The 18358-nt window shown below is 39.6% G+C and overlaps 1 protein-coding gene across 2 annotated transcripts; it reads right to left on the bottom strand.

Moving 5' to 3' along the window:
• Window positions 1-235: 235 nt before the first annotated feature.
• LOC113518084 (structural maintenance of chromosomes protein 6) lies at window positions 236-18118 on the bottom strand. Of its 2 annotated transcripts, XM_052892879.1 has the most exons (18): window positions 17731-18118; window positions 16278-16436; window positions 15397-15638; window positions 14495-14745; window positions 13804-14001; window positions 12324-12514; window positions 11481-11627; window positions 10932-11059; window positions 9970-10165; window positions 9435-9600; window positions 8588-8819; window positions 7713-7883; window positions 6837-7024; window positions 5725-5893; window positions 4592-4702; window positions 2164-2364; window positions 1531-1664; window positions 236-369 (listed from the first exon to the last, which is right to left on the bottom strand). In XM_052892879.1, the coding sequence occupies exons 1-18, from the start codon at window positions 17945-17947 to the stop codon at window positions 348-350; spliced, it is 3123 nt and encodes a 1040-aa protein (XP_052748839.1). In that variant the 5' UTR covers window positions 17948-18118; the 3' UTR covers window positions 236-347. The 2 variants fall into 2 exon arrangements, with proteins under 2 accessions (XP_052748839.1, XP_052748840.1); XM_052892880.1 differs by lacking the exons at window positions 236-369; window positions 1531-1664; window positions 2164-2364 and adding an exon at window positions 3359-3629.
• Between the last annotated feature and the right edge of the window lie 240 nt (window positions 18119-18358).

The raw sequence follows: 18358 nt of genomic DNA, 5'->3' as shown, positions 1-18358 counted from the left end.
CTACAATGGTTTCCAGGGGGAACCGCGTGGAGGTCGACCTGATAAGGTGTATTACTAATATAATTTCTAATATTACTAAATGTATTACAATCCCTTTCTCCCCACATGGCGGAGGTTGAACTACCCGTCTCGAATTATTTTAATTTGTTAACGATGCTTAACATCACCGATAAATTAGACTCGATCAAATAGGAGTAGTGATAACTTTTTTAATTGTATGAATAAATAAAAAATATATAACAAAATAACTTTATTATTATTCACATTATTGTACAGAATAACAATAAAACTGGTACAAATCTCACTGGATACAAAGGTATCAATGGTAACTTAAATCCACAGTAGAATTAGGGTCGCGGGGCCGCCATCCTGCAATTCAATAAGAATATTTTTAATACAGCCGGATATTTTTTTTTATTATTATTATTTGACAAAAAACACAAAGTTACAAACACAAGATACAACGGGCTCCACACTAGGCGAGACTGTATCGTAGGCACCCCACAAAGATTAACAAATCACAATGTGTTACAATAAAAAGTAATATATATATATTGGTTTTGATTTGGAAGGACTCCGTGGGCATGATTTTTATATATCTATTTTAAAAGGAACAATAAAGAATTAAAGTAGAATGTTTAGCATAAACAAAAATTAGAAACAGAATTAAACAAGAAAAATAGTACGTGACCTTATCGCTAAAGGAAGACATCTTACTTTCTGTACTCCCTTTAAAAAGAACTTAATGAAAATTTAAACAAATAATGCCTCCGACTATAAGAACGAAAGTAAAAAGTCAAAAATCGAATAATTAATTGCATTTTCTGATTGATTACTAATTTCATTTGAAGAGTTATTTCAACAGTTAACTGTCCACTGCTGGACATAATCCTTCCCCATAAAAAGAGTTTTGCCAGTAGTTGCCACGCTTGGCAGGCGGGTTGGCAACCGCAGTTAGGGTTTTAGAGATGTTTTAAGAGGGACGCTGCTGCCCATCCCTCATTTGAAGAGTGATACTATGATAATTTCAACAAAACTTGTACTACATCTGTCTATATATCCGGAAGATTTCATCAGGGGAAGTATGGCACTCTACGGCACAGCATCTCGTTTCGCCATACCTGCCCCTTTTGAATGATGTCGAAACAATTGTCAAAAACGACCAACAATCATTCATTCATTTAATATGGTCATAAAAATCCTGTTATACATTTACATTTAAAAAAAAATGAACTTTACCTTTAAAAATAATATCAGTTTTTTTTTTATGAATGATAATGGAATGGTAATCCTGCCAGAGCTAACGGTATACACTGGCGAGATACCAATGAAAGATGACAGGTGAGAATGGAAAAGCAGGTCAGTTAGCCCATCATGATGAATAGATCTGAAATTCAGCACGATGGTTTCCAGGGGGAATCGCGTGGAGGTCGACCGGACAGGGTATATTGCTAGCAATGGGACTGGTAGCCAGCATTTTCATTAAGTTGTGTTGAATCAGGTCACATCTGTGGATTTTGTGGCACTTACATGTGTATACTAATGTGCGGCCCGGCGACGACGGAGGACGCGTCCTGCGGCGTCAGGAACACAAACTGGCGGCTCTTGTTCTTGAGCGCGTGGTCGACCAACAGCTCCATCACTATCTTACGGTTCACGTTGTCCTGAACAAAAGGATTTTTTGTTTTAGAATACGAAATTTAGAATGGAATATAATGGAATAAGTACCTTAAATACATTGTCCGTTTAATATAGATCAATATGGCCCTTCACAGCATGTAATTTAAATGAATATTTCCTAAGATATTACAGATTTAAAATGTAAGGACATAGCGGTGCGGCGGTACTGGCCCGGCCGGCGGCGCGTGCCAATATAATAGCGCGTCGAAGGCCGCGCTTCGCCCTATAGTATTTTATCATGTTTATTATATCTAATGACAAAAGCTGTAAACGTTGTTTATACGGACATTCTGTAGTAGGTAGGTATATTTAGTATCAGCATTGCACCCGTGCGGAACCGGGGCGGATCGCTATTAAGGAATATTTTATAAATTATAAATCCGTAATTGGCTGCGAGTACTAAAGTCAACACTAAAATATTATTGATTGTAATAGCTGTGGATTTTATAATAATAAACAAATAAACAACACAACACTACTCACCATAAAGACATCGAACTCGTCCATGAAGTAGAACGGCAGCTCGACGCACTCCCACAGCGCCATGATGAAGGCGACGGTGGAGTAGGAGCGCTCGCCGCCCGACAGCGAGCGCAGCGACGACGCGGCGCGCCGCCCGCCCGCCTCCCGCCCCGAGCACCACACCTGCAGCACGCCGCGCCCGTGCTCCACCTCCATGCGGCCCTGCAACACGCGCCGCTCTACCGTCTCTACCCTGGGGACCACGCTCCCCGCCCGCCTCCCGCCCCGAGCACCACACCTGCAGCACGCCGCGCCCGTGCTCCACCTCCATGCGGCCCTGCAACACGCGCCGCTCTACCGTCTCTACCCTGGGGACCACGCTCCCCGCCCGCCTCCCGCCCCGAGCACCACACCTGCAGCACGCCGCGCCCGTGCTCCACCTCCATGCGGCCCTGCAACACGCGCCGCTCTACCGTCTCTACCCTGGGGACCACGCTCCCCGCCCGCCTCCCGCCCCGAGCACCACACCTGCAGCACGCCGCGCCCGTGCTCCACCTCCATGCGGCCCTGCAACACGCGCCGCTCTACCGTCTCTACCCTGGGGACCACGCTCCCCGCCCGCCTCCCGCCCCGAGCACCACACCTGCAGCACGCCGCGCCCGTGCTCCACCTCCATGCGGCCCTGCAACACGCGCCGCTCTACCGTCTCTACCCTGGGGACCACGCTCCCCGCCCGCCTCCCGCCCCGAGCACCACACCTGCAGCACGCCGCGCCCGTGCTCCACCTCCATGCGGCCCTGCAACACGCGCCGCTCTACCGTCTCTACCCTGGGGACCACGCTCCCCGCCCGCCTCCCGCCCCGAGCACCACACCTGCAGCACGCCGCGCCCGTGCTCCACCTCCATGCGGCCCTGCAACACGCGCCGCTCTACCGTCTCTACCCTGGGGACCACGCTCCCCGCCCGCCTCCCGCCCCGAGCACCACACCTGCAGCACGCCGCGCCCGTGCTCCACCTCCATGCGGCCCTGCAACACGCGCCGCTCTACCGTCTCTACCCTGGGGACCACGCTCCCCGCCCGCCTCCCGCCCCGAGCACCACACCTGCAGCACGCCGCGCCCGTGCTCCACCTCCATGCGGCCCTGCAACACGCGCCGCTCTACCGTCTCTACCCTGGGGACCACGCTCCCCGCCCGCCTCCCGCCCCGAGCACCACACCTGCAGCACGCCGCGCCCGTGCTCCACCTCCATGCGGCCCTGCAACACGCGCCGCTCTACCGTCTCTACCCTGGGGACCACGCTCCCCGCCCGCCTCCCGCCCCGAGCACCACACCTGCAGCACGCCGCGCCCGTGCTCCACCTCCATGCGGCCCTGCAACACGCGCCGCTCTACCGTCTCTACCCTGGGGACCACGCTCCCCGCCCGCCTCCCGCCCCGAGCACCACACCTGCAGCACGCCGCGCCCGTGCTCCACCTCCATGCGGCCCTGCAACACGCGCCGCTCTACCGTCTCTACCCTGGGGACCACGCTCCCCGCCCGCCTCCCGCCCCGAGCACCACACCTGCAGCGGGCTAATCGTACCACTGAACGAACACGGTGGGGCCACACAAAATCCGCATACTCGGTAAAGATCAACGGCGCAAAATGCTAAAGACTCCCGCCGGTGTTTACCACCGGATGAATGAATCAATGAAAACTTTGTTCCCTCAAAGAATTATACAGATTATAAGGATTATACTCAAAAAATTTAAAAACTTGATTACAAAAGCAAGATAAAGAGGCAACAATGGGCGTTCTTGTCGCTAAATAGCGATTTCTTCTAGACAACCTTAAAATGGAAAGGAATAATTCAAGGCGTAATAGTAGAAAATAATAAAAGACAAAGAACAAAGGGGCAAAAAGAGGCTAAAAGTAAGGTAAGCAAATAAAATTGAAATTGCACTTTGTACCTAATATTTTATTATATTTTGAGCGAGTATAACTCAAATATCATATGAAGCTAGTTTTCATTAAAACCACCTCTTTTATTATGCAACTATATGAGTATTTCAAATGATTTTAAAATTATACAAGGACATTTGTTTGTGTGTGAATTTTATATTAAAATATATCGTTTATGAATGATCAAAATGAAATCAGGCATTTGTCTAACTATTACGTTAGGTTTGATGGAAAACAATTCTTACAGAGTTAAGCTCGCCTGTTGTACATCTTTATTTTATATAAATAATAACAATGTAAATTTTATGTACAATAAATTAAATTAAAATAAATAAATTGAATACCTGCATTTATCAGACGAATATAAAATATTTAAAAAACTGACGGCAACACAATATGCAAAAAAATACAGTATAATTGAGCCTCAGAACTTTAAAATCAGTTGAAAATCAAAATACTTAAACAATATGAATAATTAATTTAATGTTATAAATTAAATTACTCACAGAATAACCACGCAAAGTCAATATAGACTGGAAACAGTACTGGACTCTTCTCGCGATGTACGTTTGCATTTTGTGACAGAAATTCAAATGCTTATCTGTTGTGGCTTTAATCTGTGAACAATCATAGATAAAATTAATTTAGTGTCTCAGAAAGTAAATAGAAAACGAAACACTCCAAGTAGTTACAGAGAATAAATATAAAATAAGGCAATATACGATTTATAGGAATAGCATCACATGAACAGCACCATGGGCATCATAGCCCATTTTGTGATTCTGTTCACATTTACGGTTGCCACTTTTCATCAGGTAGATCGTCAATTCGCCATTACATAAAAACTCACGCGTCCATTTCAAGCCCTAAATTAGACTCACGTCAGAAACGCTTTTTTTTTATTTATACAACTTAGAATGGCAAACAAGCTGACGGCCCGCCTGATGGAAAGTGGTAACCGTCGCCTATAGACATGAGCAGTACCATGGACATAACAGAGTATACTGTTTCGCCCATGATACCCCCCCATGCGTTGCCATTTCTAAGGACTCCAGTGTTATTCCTCTGTACCCAGTAAATACACGCCATATCCCACCCTTTAAACCTAAACACAGCCATGCAAACACAACTGCTTTACGATTGAAACACGAATGGAACAGAGGTGCCCAAGCAAACGACTTTTGTACAAAGTCTCCTTCTGGTACATATGACTATACAATTCCTCTGATGTTGCGGGTACTCATGGGCGGTGGCAATAGTACTCTAGTGGCGGTAGTCACATACCATCAGGTGAGCCACATGCTCGTTTGCCCCTGGTTTTAAAAAAACCGCTTGATGCCCATTCCAAGATACGAGCAGAGCTGTCAACTGTACCCAAAGACAGTCTGAAAATACATATGCGTCGTTTTTAAGGGGCTAAACCCCTCTTGAAAAATAACCTAAATTAATACTATAAAGGGAAAGTATTTAATTTTTGGTTTATAATGGATAACTCCAAAAATATTTAAGACTAAAAATTGTTTCACCTATAGAAAGCTGCCATATTACCAAGCAAACTTGAGCTGTATTTTATATTTAAAGAAACCATGCGAAGCCGGGGCTGGTGGCTAGTCTTAAAACGCCAGCAGTTGATACTAACATCATCGATAAGGTACTTGAGCTTGTCCAGCGTGTTCTTGGTGCGTTTGTACTTGCGGCCAACCTCCAACAACTTCTCGGCGACCTGCGCCTTCGTCAGACCGTCGCTACGTAACGAGTTCAGTTTCAACTGAGTCTTCTTTAGCTCGCTGGTCACGATACTTCGCTCCCTGTTCATGAAAAATGAAAAAAAAAATATATGATACGCCTCTAATTTCAGAGATAGATATTGTAATGAATCATCATCATGGGGGGGATTGCCAGTAGTCGCTACGTTTGGCAGGCGTTTTGGCAACCGTATTTAGCCGTTGGTGATGTTTTAAGAGGGACTCTGCTGTCCATTCTGCAGCTCACCGTGTCGGTCCCGGTATAGAATGGCCATCCCTCGACAATTAAGTTCCCTTAGTCACCTGTTACTACACAAAGGGAAAGCAAGAGGTGGCCACACTGCAAGTTGTAATGAATGTAACACTTGAATTGTCCGCATTTTTCAGCATAGTCAAGGAAAAAATTATTTCCTTAATTCAAAATACTACAAAAACTATTTTATTTTTTCTCAAAATACAAGTCCATGACCATGATCTCTACCGGGTACACGGCGGCGAAGTGTATGACCACTCCATCACACTAGACAGAGCAATGACCTGATATATGTTTTTTTTTATGGGTGAAAATGGTATGGTAACCCCGCCTGCGCTAATGGGATACGCTGGCGGAGCACCAGTGAAGGGTGATAGGTGAGAATGAAAACAGGCCAGTTAGCCCATCATGATGAATTCATCAAAAATTAACCATGATAGTTTTGACGTCGACCAGATTGGGTTATATTGCTAGCAATGGGATTCTCAGTCTCCATTACTAACAATCCCTTCCCCCCCCCCTGAAATGTGTTGCAGGGAGTAAGTGAATATAGGTGACTTAGGACATTTCCTTGAAACCGTCTATAGGATAGACATGTATACAGAAAACAACGGCTGAAACAATAATGATGTAAAATATACACAAGTAACAAGCATACTTGAGAAAAAAAGATATTTGCCACCACTTCCCAACTGGTAGGATATCAGCTTCTTTGCCTGTCCCAAATATAATTACTTTGAAAACAAACATTACCTCGGATTCTCGACTCTGGGACAGAGCTTGACAGCCTCGCTTATCAGTTTGTCTATGTGGGCTCTCTTCTCCTCCAATATGGCCGCCACTTGTGCCAGTTTTGACCTGTCCTGGCTCAGTTTCTGATTGTATGTCTCACGCTCAGTCAATGCCCGATCCATTTTCAATTGCTCTTGCTCTATTTCTTCCTAATCAACACCAAAAAGTACTTCATTGTAATAAAGTAATTACGGATATAAGATTGACTAGACTAATTTTTTTTTTATTTTATATTCTTTATATTTACATACATACATATGTATGTATGTAAATATGTCTCCCATTAGGGTAGGCAGAGACAATGGAACGCCAAATGCTTCGATTCAAACAATATATTAAATATTTATATATATAATAAAATAAAATTTTATATATATATATAATTTATATTTCAATTTATTGTGTGTAGTTTCTTTATTATAATTCTTAGTCATTTGTTGACCCCTGTTTGGGTGTAGTCATATATTTCTGTAAAATAAAGTTACTTTCTTTCAAATTCCAGGAAAGGTTCATGACCATTTGACTTTGTAGCAGTTGCTGTACATTCTAACCTCAACATTGTATAGGTATGTTCCTGATCAGTACTTAGTTTCTTCAACATTTCTAAATATAACATAATTTTAATATATTGTAAACTTATTTCTTGTTAATATATTAAACACATAATTACGCAAAAAAAAAAATTTTTTTTGAGGAATAAATCTGACAAGGGCTCTACAGTCATAAAAATATTTGTCGAATAAATATAACCCAGGTGGTTAAAAGATTAAGACTATTTCATTCTAGAAAACACTTCCCCAGACTATCTCATAGGTAAAAAGTGTGGGGGATACTTACATTAAGCGTCCTACAGAGAGTGGTGGCTGCTGTCAATTTGTTCTTCACCGATCGTATTTGGACATCTGACTGATCAATCTTGGCCTTGTACTGCGACTCATTTGCCGACAGTGTTTCCAGCTTCTCGGTCAGCGTGCGCAGTTTCTCTTTGGACACATTCAACTCCTCTGTCTGTTATATTGAAATATATATATATTTTTTTTCAACTGATTTAATAAGACATGCTTTATTTGACCGTATTTTTTGTATGTGTGTATGTGGTTTAATATTTATAAATCTAATAAATTAATCAGTAAATCACATGACTGGGACAAGGAGCAGTAAGCTTTTGTCTTTTTTAATCTCAAATAGTGTGTGTATACTGAATTATTAATAATTGTTTGTTAATAAACAGCCCGTATCACTGAAGATGATGTTAGGATTACAATGATACCTCATACATCGAAATCTATTCAGGTATAAAATGCTCGTAGTAGTTTTATTATTAAAAGTTTCGTAAGCACACATTGTTAAGCACGCAAGCAGGCCTCGCGCCACAACCGCGCGTGATTAAGGATCTCGAATTGATCTCGAAACTAGTCGAGCTTTCTCGATCTTATTTTACGAAGTTAAACTAGTAGTTACAAAATTAAAATATAAGTTTATAATAGATTGATGAAAGTCTGATAATGAACTATGAAAACATTAACACTCATTCATTTCACCTTTGTAAACACTTACTGCTTAATATGGAATACTTTATAAATTGTAAATACGCAACTGGCTATAAGAACTAAAAATAATACTAGAATTGTAGATTTAAGAGCTGTGGATTTCGTAATAAATAAACTCCTTAGTTTAGTAGTGGTGTAATAAGGCTGTATGCGAGCACGCACGAGCATGGTGAGGTGCGGCGCGCCGCGTAGCTCGCGTGCAGCGGCAACGGCGGCGGCGGCGGCGCGAGCTTGTTCGTCGGCGCGGTGCTTGTCCCCGAGCAGCGCTTGCAGCGCTCGCCGAGCGCTTTCCTCTCCGTCGCGCGCCTCCTTCGCCTCCTCGCTCAGCTGCCGCTCGGTGCTCTCGAGCGACCGCAGTATCGTCTCTGCTTCCTGTATTTCTGCTTGTACCTGTCTGCAATTTAACCCTTTCACAATTCATCGTAGCATTAACGCGAATACTTAAAACTTTACAGTCACGATATAAAACAGCGAAACTGTATGAAATTGTACAGAGATACTTTTAGGTTTCTATACACGTCCATGATATTATCATTATAGTGTACGGTAGCGATTAAAATCGTCAACATAATATTATATGACTATGGTGACTTGTAACACAGGTTCTTCTAAACCTACCGCAAGCACCAGTCCCTCACAAAATTGGTCTTCATATCAAATTGTACCTCATGTTGTTACTTTATTCTACCTTTTGTGAAGAGAAAATAAACCATTCATTCATTCATATATATTTTAATCTCTTAATATAGTGTGACAGCAAAATCATACGATATTCTACCATTTTAAAATTTTTTATAATTAAATCATATTTTTTTTTAAATTAGCATTCTATTATAACAACACAAGGCTGTAACCGTTACGTTTTTTGGCCCTTCGAGCCGGATAAATTTAATTTTATAATTTTAAGAAACCACCCGTTCTGTATACTGCTGACAAAACAAGTAATATGGCAATATTATCTGCAATATATTGCAGCGGCGAGATAAGACGTGTGACAGATGCACCATACCTCTTCCTCTCGGCGGTGCTGAGGTGTAGGTAGCGCACGGCGCGGGCGACGCCGCCGTAACTGCGGTAGTTGGGCGCCGGGTAGTACTCCGTCGAGTCCAGCGTCACGATCTTCGCGCAATTCTCTGGCACGTTCTCCTCCGTGTCCGATAGGCGGATCGCGTCCTCTGTCGACATGGTATACATACATTACAAATAATGTACACAGCAAATTTTTTTACATATGCAAATCAAATGCAAATTGATTTTCATTTTTTTATTTGTATATGTGTTTAAATTGTTGTGAAATAAAAATAAATAAATATAAATCTCAACATGTACTTAAACAAACATTCCAATGTGACAAATAAAGCAATATTCGCAACAACAGACTTTTACAGGTATTAATTATATAACCGACGTAAAAAGACTTATTCATGACTTTTTAGAAAACCTTATATCCCTTGGCAAGACTTCAACGGGGCAACTCTTTTCAACATTAGAATTGTATGGTTGTTAGTTGGCCCAAGCCCAGAACTAGACAGAGGCGCGAGTACCGTGTTCGGGCACGAGCAGCACGGTCTCGAGCGCGAGGTTGTCGATGAGGAAGTTGGCGACGACGTGGTCGCGCACGTCGAGCGCGTCCAGCGCCGACGAGAAGCCGCGCGCGCGCACGCAGCGGCCGCGCACGTCGTGTTGCGCCGCCAGGAACTTGCTGCACGTCACGCCCGGTTTCGCCGCGCTGCCGTACACCTGCGCACGACAATATAACTATACTATATTTTTTAAAAACTTCCATTATAGGTTAGAAGCCTCCCATTTCGTTTATTTTTAACTGATTTCGAAGGAGAATGTTCTAAATTCGTTTGTATTTTATGTTTATTACCTCGGAATTGCGTCATATATATAAACCGATTTGGAAAATTACTTTTCCCACAGAAATTTAATAAAAATTGGTTCCGTAGTTTGATTTTTAAATCAAAGTAATCCATTTTGTCACAATTAAAGTCAGATTTTTTTTTTTTGTGAAACCAATCTACTTGTTTTACGCAATTACATTACCAATCGTAAACTGATTTTAACTGTTTTTATTGTAACAGAGGTATAAGTTCTTTTTTTGTATACTTTCTGTAATAATATTAATCAGAGCCGCAATTCTTTTTTTTTTTTCGTGAAGCAAAAACCTGTCTATTACAACGCAAAATTTACTTGTAAGTACGCAATTCCGCGTTCTAAATTTAAACATATTTAAATATTAAATAGTAACAATAGTTACTATAATATGTATGAAATATCTCGGTGTTCATCAATATATGTTCACAATTAAAGCAGTTCTTTCTTGGCGGGTTTTATGAGCTGCGGCCCGCAGTGAGGGGCGAGATATTGCGACAAAAACACAGATTCTCAGTTTGAAGAAGACTTCCAGATGAAGTAGAAACAATCATTCGTAACGACATAGTAAATTCATTAAATTCCTATTGGCCATTTATATACATATATACTAATATTATTGACTTACTTGTCCCATAATCTCAAATAGTTTTCGGGAGTCTTCTGGTGAATTGACACAAAACGTCCGAATGGAGTTGCCGAGGATGTTCTCTAGAACGCCGCCCCATTCCTTCTGCTTCACTTTCAGGTAAGCACCTAAACAACAAAATACATAATATACAAATTTTAAGCCACATTCACAAGACCGAATTGATCACCGTTCATGGGTTGTTCGTTCACATTCATCAACAATGTTCGTTCATATTAATCCATAATCACTTAACCAATTTTGATGAAATTGCGTATTTCTTGTCTTTGGTCTAACTTGAGAAATAAGATTTTACATCGATATGAAAAACTGAATGTTTGCCTTCATTCATAAAACTGAGCAATTTACTAGGTGTATATACATGTACATATATACAACATATTTATATATACTTGATATATGTATGCTTAAGACAATTATGATATTGTGACATATTTAAAGTTACACAAATAATGATATAAAATGAGCATCCTTTCAATTTTGATTGAGCTGTAATGAAACGCTGTAGTGATAAGTGTGCGTACAGACCGACGGGCCCGCGCGGCGGCGCGGAGAAGTGTCCGCGCGCGGCGGCGGCGTGCACGCGCTCGCACAGCTCGGCCATGGCGGCGCCGTACACGGCCAGCGAGTCGCCGCCGCGCGACTCCAGCTCGCGCAGCTGCTGCCGCAGCTTCTCTGCGCGCAGTCAACAACAATAATAAATTAACACATGACAATATATATATATATATATATATATATATATATATATATTATTATTTTATATATTTTATTTTGTATAATTTTGGTAACATTAACATCTACCTACACTATGAAAAGATTAAATTTGTCGATTGGCACTTTTGAAAAAAACACCAAAAAAATATTTGATATCAATCTGTGAGTAAATAAGTGAATAAATTTATGATTTGTATGTGGTAAATTGGATAAAAATAATTTGATTGTAACAATTTAAATATAATACAAAAGTAATATTGATTATTGTTTATTCATGAATTGTATTGAATTTTAAATTGTATAGTAGGAATTAAATAAATGTTGTTTTAGTAGTGTTCTGAGGTAAAATATCGGCCCACAAGACCTACATCACAAAACGGAAATTAACTAAGAAACTAAAACAAAACAGACTTATAATTCTATACAAAGCCAAGAGGGGTCACTGGAGGAGGACAACGGTCAAGTTTTGAGCGACGAGTTCTGTAATTCATAATATCAGAAAAAAAAAATTGTGTTTTTCATAAATAGTACAAAATATACAAATTAATATAAACAAGTTTATCTGGTGGAGCAGTCAAAGTCGTAGCTAGCGAGTGATGATGTTTAAATCATTGTCAAATACGAATTAAAAATAAATTGAAAGTGAATACTAACTGAGCTCGGCCCGGTGGCGCTGCGCGTCGGCGGCGGCGGCGTCGGCGCGTGTTCGCGCATGCGCGTGGTGCGCTCGCGCTTGGTCGGCGGCGTGCTGCGCCGTGTGCAGGCGCGCGCGCGCCGCCGCCGCCTCCTGCGCACGGGACAAGCGCGCCTCCAGCGACGCGCGCGCCGCCGCCGCCTCGCCCGCGCTGCATTCACATTACCGAACAAAATCACAAAACATTACTAGTCGCACCACCCATCCTTTAACACACGAACAAGAACTGTAATACAATTAAACAAAAATATTTTTTTCTCAAACATGCTTGGAAATTTGAGCATTATTTTGACAATCTTCTTCGAGATAAATCAAAATTGCTGTACTGGCCAGATACATGCGGGCAGCGGCCGGCAAAAGTTGTATGATAATACATATCTGTCATGTTTTGCGGCCAGATAAATTACTATGTAAACTCATACCTATCCTGTAATTTAAAAATGGAACGACCTTTTACTTTGAAACATGACTACCAAGGAGGTATCTAGTAAAAGGTTTTATTTAATTTTCGAACTGACTTGCAAATAGAAAACTGTTTATTAAAAAAACAAAGGAACATTATGGCGCGTGAAAAATTATTATTGTTCGTTATTCGTCATTGAACCTAAAACGAAATTTTGCCTTTTTGATTTCTGCGCATTGTTTGAGAAAAGTACTATACAAACCTCGGCCACAACTAGGCATGGATGGACTCACGTATGTGTGCCTCGGCTATGCCTCGGCCCACATTTGCACGTTCGTCCATCAATGCCTCAATTGCTGGCCGCTGCAGTAAATGTAGTATATTCCAAACTACTGGGTCCAGATCCTGGCCAGAAATCTTAGTATACTATTTTGAATATTTCATTTTCTGCACTACGGTATTATATGTGGTCAGAAGAAAACTAGCTTCTTCAGAAATTCCTAAGATGAAAAGGAGGTGTACCTCTATGTATTCTTATAATATCAGCACACAATAATATACATTATAATCACTTGAGATTTTGTTCCACAAAAAGTAACTAACTTCTAAACATAACAAAATTATTATGTAACCGACACTGCAGTATCATTATCAAATGCAAAACGAATTATCAAAATTGGTTCAAACTTTACAAAGATATCATAAAAAAAAAAACAATCAAAATGAGAATTTCCTTCTTTTGAAGTCACAAATATATTTTTAATCATAGTTGGATCTATCTCACTCAATATAGGGGGAAGGGATTGTTAGTAATGCAGACTTCTATTCCCATTGCTATCAATATATCTTATCAAATCGACTTCCACGCGGTTCCCCCTGGAAACCATCGTGACTAATCCATTGTGGAATTCGTCACGGTGGACTAATTGACCTGCCTTTTCATCCTCACCAATCATCCCTCACTGGTGCCCCACCAGTGTATACCGATAGCACAGGCGGGGTTGCCATTCCATTATCATCCATCAAAAAAAACTTACTCGATATTACTGATCTCCTGCTCGATGTCGGCGATTTTCCGTTTCTCCCTGTTCAGCAACTCGGTGTGATTGGTGACAGCATGCTGTGCTGTCCTCCACGTAACCTGTGTTTCACGGACCTCGCTTTCCAAATTGCGAAGCTCTTGTTCTAGTGCTGTCTTTTCTAACTTCTTTTCATCCAGTTGAGATTTCAATGTACTGATAAAAAATAAAAATAAAAAATAACTACTTTATATTCTCCCATCCTTATACTATTAATAATCCACAGGGTAGAGGGAAGGGGATTGTTAGTAATGAAGTCTAACAGCCCCATTGTTAGCAATATAGCCTCTCAAGTCCACCTCCACACGGTTCCCCCTGGAAACCATTATAGTTAATTTTTGCCAAATTCATCATGGTGGGCCAACTGATCTGCATTCATTCTCACCTATCATCTTCCACTAGTGCCCCGCCAGTGTATAACGATAGCCCGGGCGGGTTACCATTCCATTACCACCCGTTTAAAAAAAATCCACAAGATGTTAACTCTATATGGTAGGTAACTCCAATATACGATTAACTGATGGATCAACTGACCTGACCTCATCATCCTCTATTATCTATTAATCACCAGCGTACTGGTAGCACAGGCTGGGATTCCTCTTCATTTTCATCTTATTAAAAAATGTAATTAATTCTATTAGATACTTACTCGATTACATTTGTTTCACTGCCAAAATTTTCATTCATCTTGTTCAGTTTTTCGGCCAGCTTATTAATTTTCTCCTGTTGCTTGTCGTACTGCGTCTGTACCAATGTCGCCTCACGCTCGAAGTCGGCAATCTCACTCCAGTAATATTCATTCTGAAGAGCTAGTTTCTTGGCTTCAATCTCATCTTTAGACTGCAGCTGTTCATGACTTTGTTTCCATTTCTTATATTCTTTTTCTAACTCGATACAGGCCTAAAAAATATTATTAGAGTTATGTTCTCCTTACCAAAGTTTACTGGTTATATAATCTAAATATAGTGGGACTTGGATAGAATTGTTAATTCCAATTTTAATTCAAAACTAAAATGGCAACAAACAATTATAGAATTACAAAAGACCAAAAAAAAAAATATAATATTACATACAAACAACTCTTGGTTGATTACTCTTCAACCCTTATCCTGTCAATAGCACAAGATAACTTATACCACATGTTACTTATAATATATGTTTCTATAGGTAAAAGAATTATTAAAATCAGTTAAGTAGTTTTTGAGTTTATCTATTGAATATCTTTCCTCTTTATAATATTCTTCATCATTTCAGCCATTATCTGTCCATTGGTGAACATAAGCCTCCCCCATAGACTGCCATAAAGAACAGTCCTGAGCCACCTGCATTCACTGACTCCCTGCAACACATTTCAGGTCGTCACTCCATCTAATGGAGGGTCATCCTTCACTGCGTTTACTGTACATGGTTGCCTTTATTAGTACAGATAAATTATTATTTAGGTTACAGTAACTGTTTACCATCAGACAGGCTGTATGCTTGTTTGCTACTTTCATAGTATACAAAAAAGCTATAATAAAAGTGATTTTTTATTAGTGGGTTAATATTCACCTCATTCTTCCTATTCCATATGTTAACAGCCTTATTGCAATTCTCCAGAGCTCTAATGTAGTTGGTTTCAGTCTGGTCCAAGTTTGTAGCCTTCCTGAATAATGAGTACTTCTTTTTCGCATCTGACTCATGGAAGCTTCTGGCATCGTCCTGATTAAGTACTGATATGGGATTGTCCACTTGTATGTCATGTGCTAGTATTATAGCATTCACTTCCTCAAATTTTGATGATATTACTTCACCTATAAAAATATCAAGCATGTAAAATATTATATTAATTTTGTATTTTATAAAAAGTGCTACACAATTACAACAATGACCTGGTCCTCAAGCTAGGATACCCTGTGGTATGTGGAACCAAATAACGAACATCTGCAAGCAAAACTGAATACATCTAGACCCAAAACAATTTAGAAAAGATTGTTTCTCAGTTATTAAACCTGGTACCTTTATTAAGCAATGCTATTCTATAACACAATTATCCATTATGCAATATTTATTCTAAAAAATAAATATACAGGAAAGATAGAACCTCCTCCTTTTTTTAAGTTAACAATTATTAAGTACAGAAAATATTACTAAAATGTGAAGTGTCCATAGGTATATAAAACGCTTGTTCAATACTCTTGATATATTGACACACAGCTTAAACTATACAAACATTAATTTTTTTATTATTATGTGGATAAATTGAAAAAAAAAAATGTTGAGCTGAACCTATGAAAACAGAAGATAACAGATTTATGAAAATAAAACTGTAGCAAAAACAGCCATTTTATTACAAAAGTGATGGATAAGTTAGGTAGAATAGAAGCTTTGCAAATAAAGTTTTTATTTATTTAAAAAATATGTCACTTAGGCCATAAATATATATTTGTTACCTGTTGCAGATTTGACTTTGTAACTGGAGCCACCAGAAGCATTGATATGCCTTACAATAGTAATATAATCTCCATACAGATTGTGTTTATATGCCTTTTCACTGCTATTCTTTATTTTTATTTCTATTGTAGCTGAATTAGCACCTTTTTTAATAAAAGCTGAAATAATAAAGATTCTTTTTTAATGATGGTAATGGAATGGTAATCCCGCCCACACCATCAGTATACACTGGAGAGGCACCAGTGAGGGATGAGAAGTGAATATGAAGCAGATCAGTTAGTCCATCGTCAAATTCACCAATGGATCAATCGTGATGGTTTCCAGAGGGAACCATGTGAAGGTTAACCTGATAGGGTATATTATTAAGATAAGGGTTACTAATCCCCATTACTAACAATCACTTTACCCCTTAATAATAAAGATTATACCTATGAAGTTTATATTTCTTTTTAATGAATAAAAATAAAATAGTAACATATCATACTAAGTAATACCTCAACAGCTTACAGCAATAGCACAAGAGAAGTTACCATTTCATTTAAAATAATTGTACCAGAGGGAGACTTTGTACAAAAATCAATTGCTTGGGTACTCTGTCCCATTCGTGTTTCAACCATGAAGCAGTTGTGTTTGCATGGCTGTGTTTCGGTTTGAAGGGTGGGATATGGCGTGAATTTACTGGGTACAGAGGAATAACACCTGAGTCCTCAGGAATGGCAACGCATGGGGGGTATCATGGGCGAAACAGTATACTCTGTTATGTGCATGGTACTGCTCATGTCTATAGGTGACGGTTACCACTATCAGGTGGACCATCAGCTTGTTTACCATTCTAAGTTGTATAAATAAATAAAAATTAAAATAATACTCATCTAACCATACACAATAAAACCAGATGTTATATTACAAAATTTTTTCAGTCTATAAAATTGAATAAATATTAAGATACATATAAAAACCATATTTTTTATTTAATTTTCCACAATGGTTTTAATGATCTTTTTTATTACTTAATTTTAAACTTTTGCATTGTTCACACATATTTTAAATACACAATCGGGACTCAACACAATGAAAAAACCTGGGCAGGTAAATAGTACCTATATACCTGTTCCATTCTGGTCGATGTTTTGATGTGGATTGTACCATGTAGCGGTCATGACAGGAATGTCATACTATATATTTTTTTATTTTTATCATTAATTTACCACACAAGATAAAAAATTATAATTTTAGTTACATTATACCCTTAAGGGCGCTATGGACCAAGAACTTGTAAAATTTTGATGAATTTTTAAGTCACAATAACCCCACTTTTATAAGTCTATTATAGAATAGGGCTCCTTCAGTGTAGTTTTAGGCTTAATAGAGCCCCTATCCATACACCTTAGTTTTAACAACCGCCCCTAAGAGAATTCACTGGGCACAATCTTGCTAAAATTGATAACTTACAGTGTAAATTGCTGCCTCTGTTAGTAACAGAAGCTCTGCCTCCTAAACCGACGACGAGGGCGGTCAGGATAGCACTTTTTCCGCTTCCATTGCGCCCAACAATAAAGTTCACATTTTTATTCATAGTAATCTCCAAATTATCATGGCAAAAGAAATTGCGCACATGAATACTATGAATTGAACCGTCCACGTCCTCTTCAATTATATCCTCTTCCATTTTAAAAAAATATTTATATAAAACTTTATTGACAAAATTTGTTTATCACCGCGCGTCACAAAATCATTTTAAGTTTCAAGAAAACAAAGTAAAATAACAAAAAAAAATATTTAACTTTGTTTACAGGCGCGCCAAACGCCGTACTTAACACAGAGCAAGTAACATAGATTAGAAAGACTGTAGCCAATGAGGATGACAGATACAGTGGGAATGACGTTTATCTGTAAAACTATGTTACTACAGATTAAAAAAAGTCCATCATGACGGTTCATGGCCTATGCATTCATCACTTGCAATGTCGCTTTGACTATTTCTCTAATGAGTTGAGTACGATGATTAGATAGAGCACCATAAAGGAAATAATTACAATCCTTATTCTATGTTTTCTGAGATTTATACTATATGCCTTCA

Source organism: Galleria mellonella, unplaced genomic scaffold, assembly GCF_026898425.1.
Source record: "Galleria mellonella isolate WM207_F2 unplaced genomic scaffold, CSIRO_AGI_GalMel_v1 utg171, whole genome shotgun sequence".
Taxonomy (NCBI): Eukaryota; Metazoa; Arthropoda; class Insecta; order Lepidoptera; family Pyralidae; genus Galleria; species Galleria mellonella.
Note: the sequence above shows the minus strand (reverse complement) of the source record. Positions and strands in the feature narration are given on the sequence as shown.

Excerpts from the sequence above, each read along its gene's own strand:
- LOC113518084 (XM_052892879.1), bottom strand. The coding sequence starts at position 17,947 with ATGGAAGAGGATATAATTGAAGAGGACGTGGACGGTTCAATTCATAGT. Across the intron at positions 15,639-16,277 it reads CAAAGTCAAATCTGCAACAG|GTGAAGTAATATCATCAAAA; the intron begins GTAACAAATATA and ends ATATTTTTATAG. Across the intron at positions 10,166-10,931 it reads TATTTGAGATTATGGGACAA|GTGTACGGCAGCGCGGCGAA; the intron begins GTAAGTCAATAA and ends TGTCGTGCGCAG.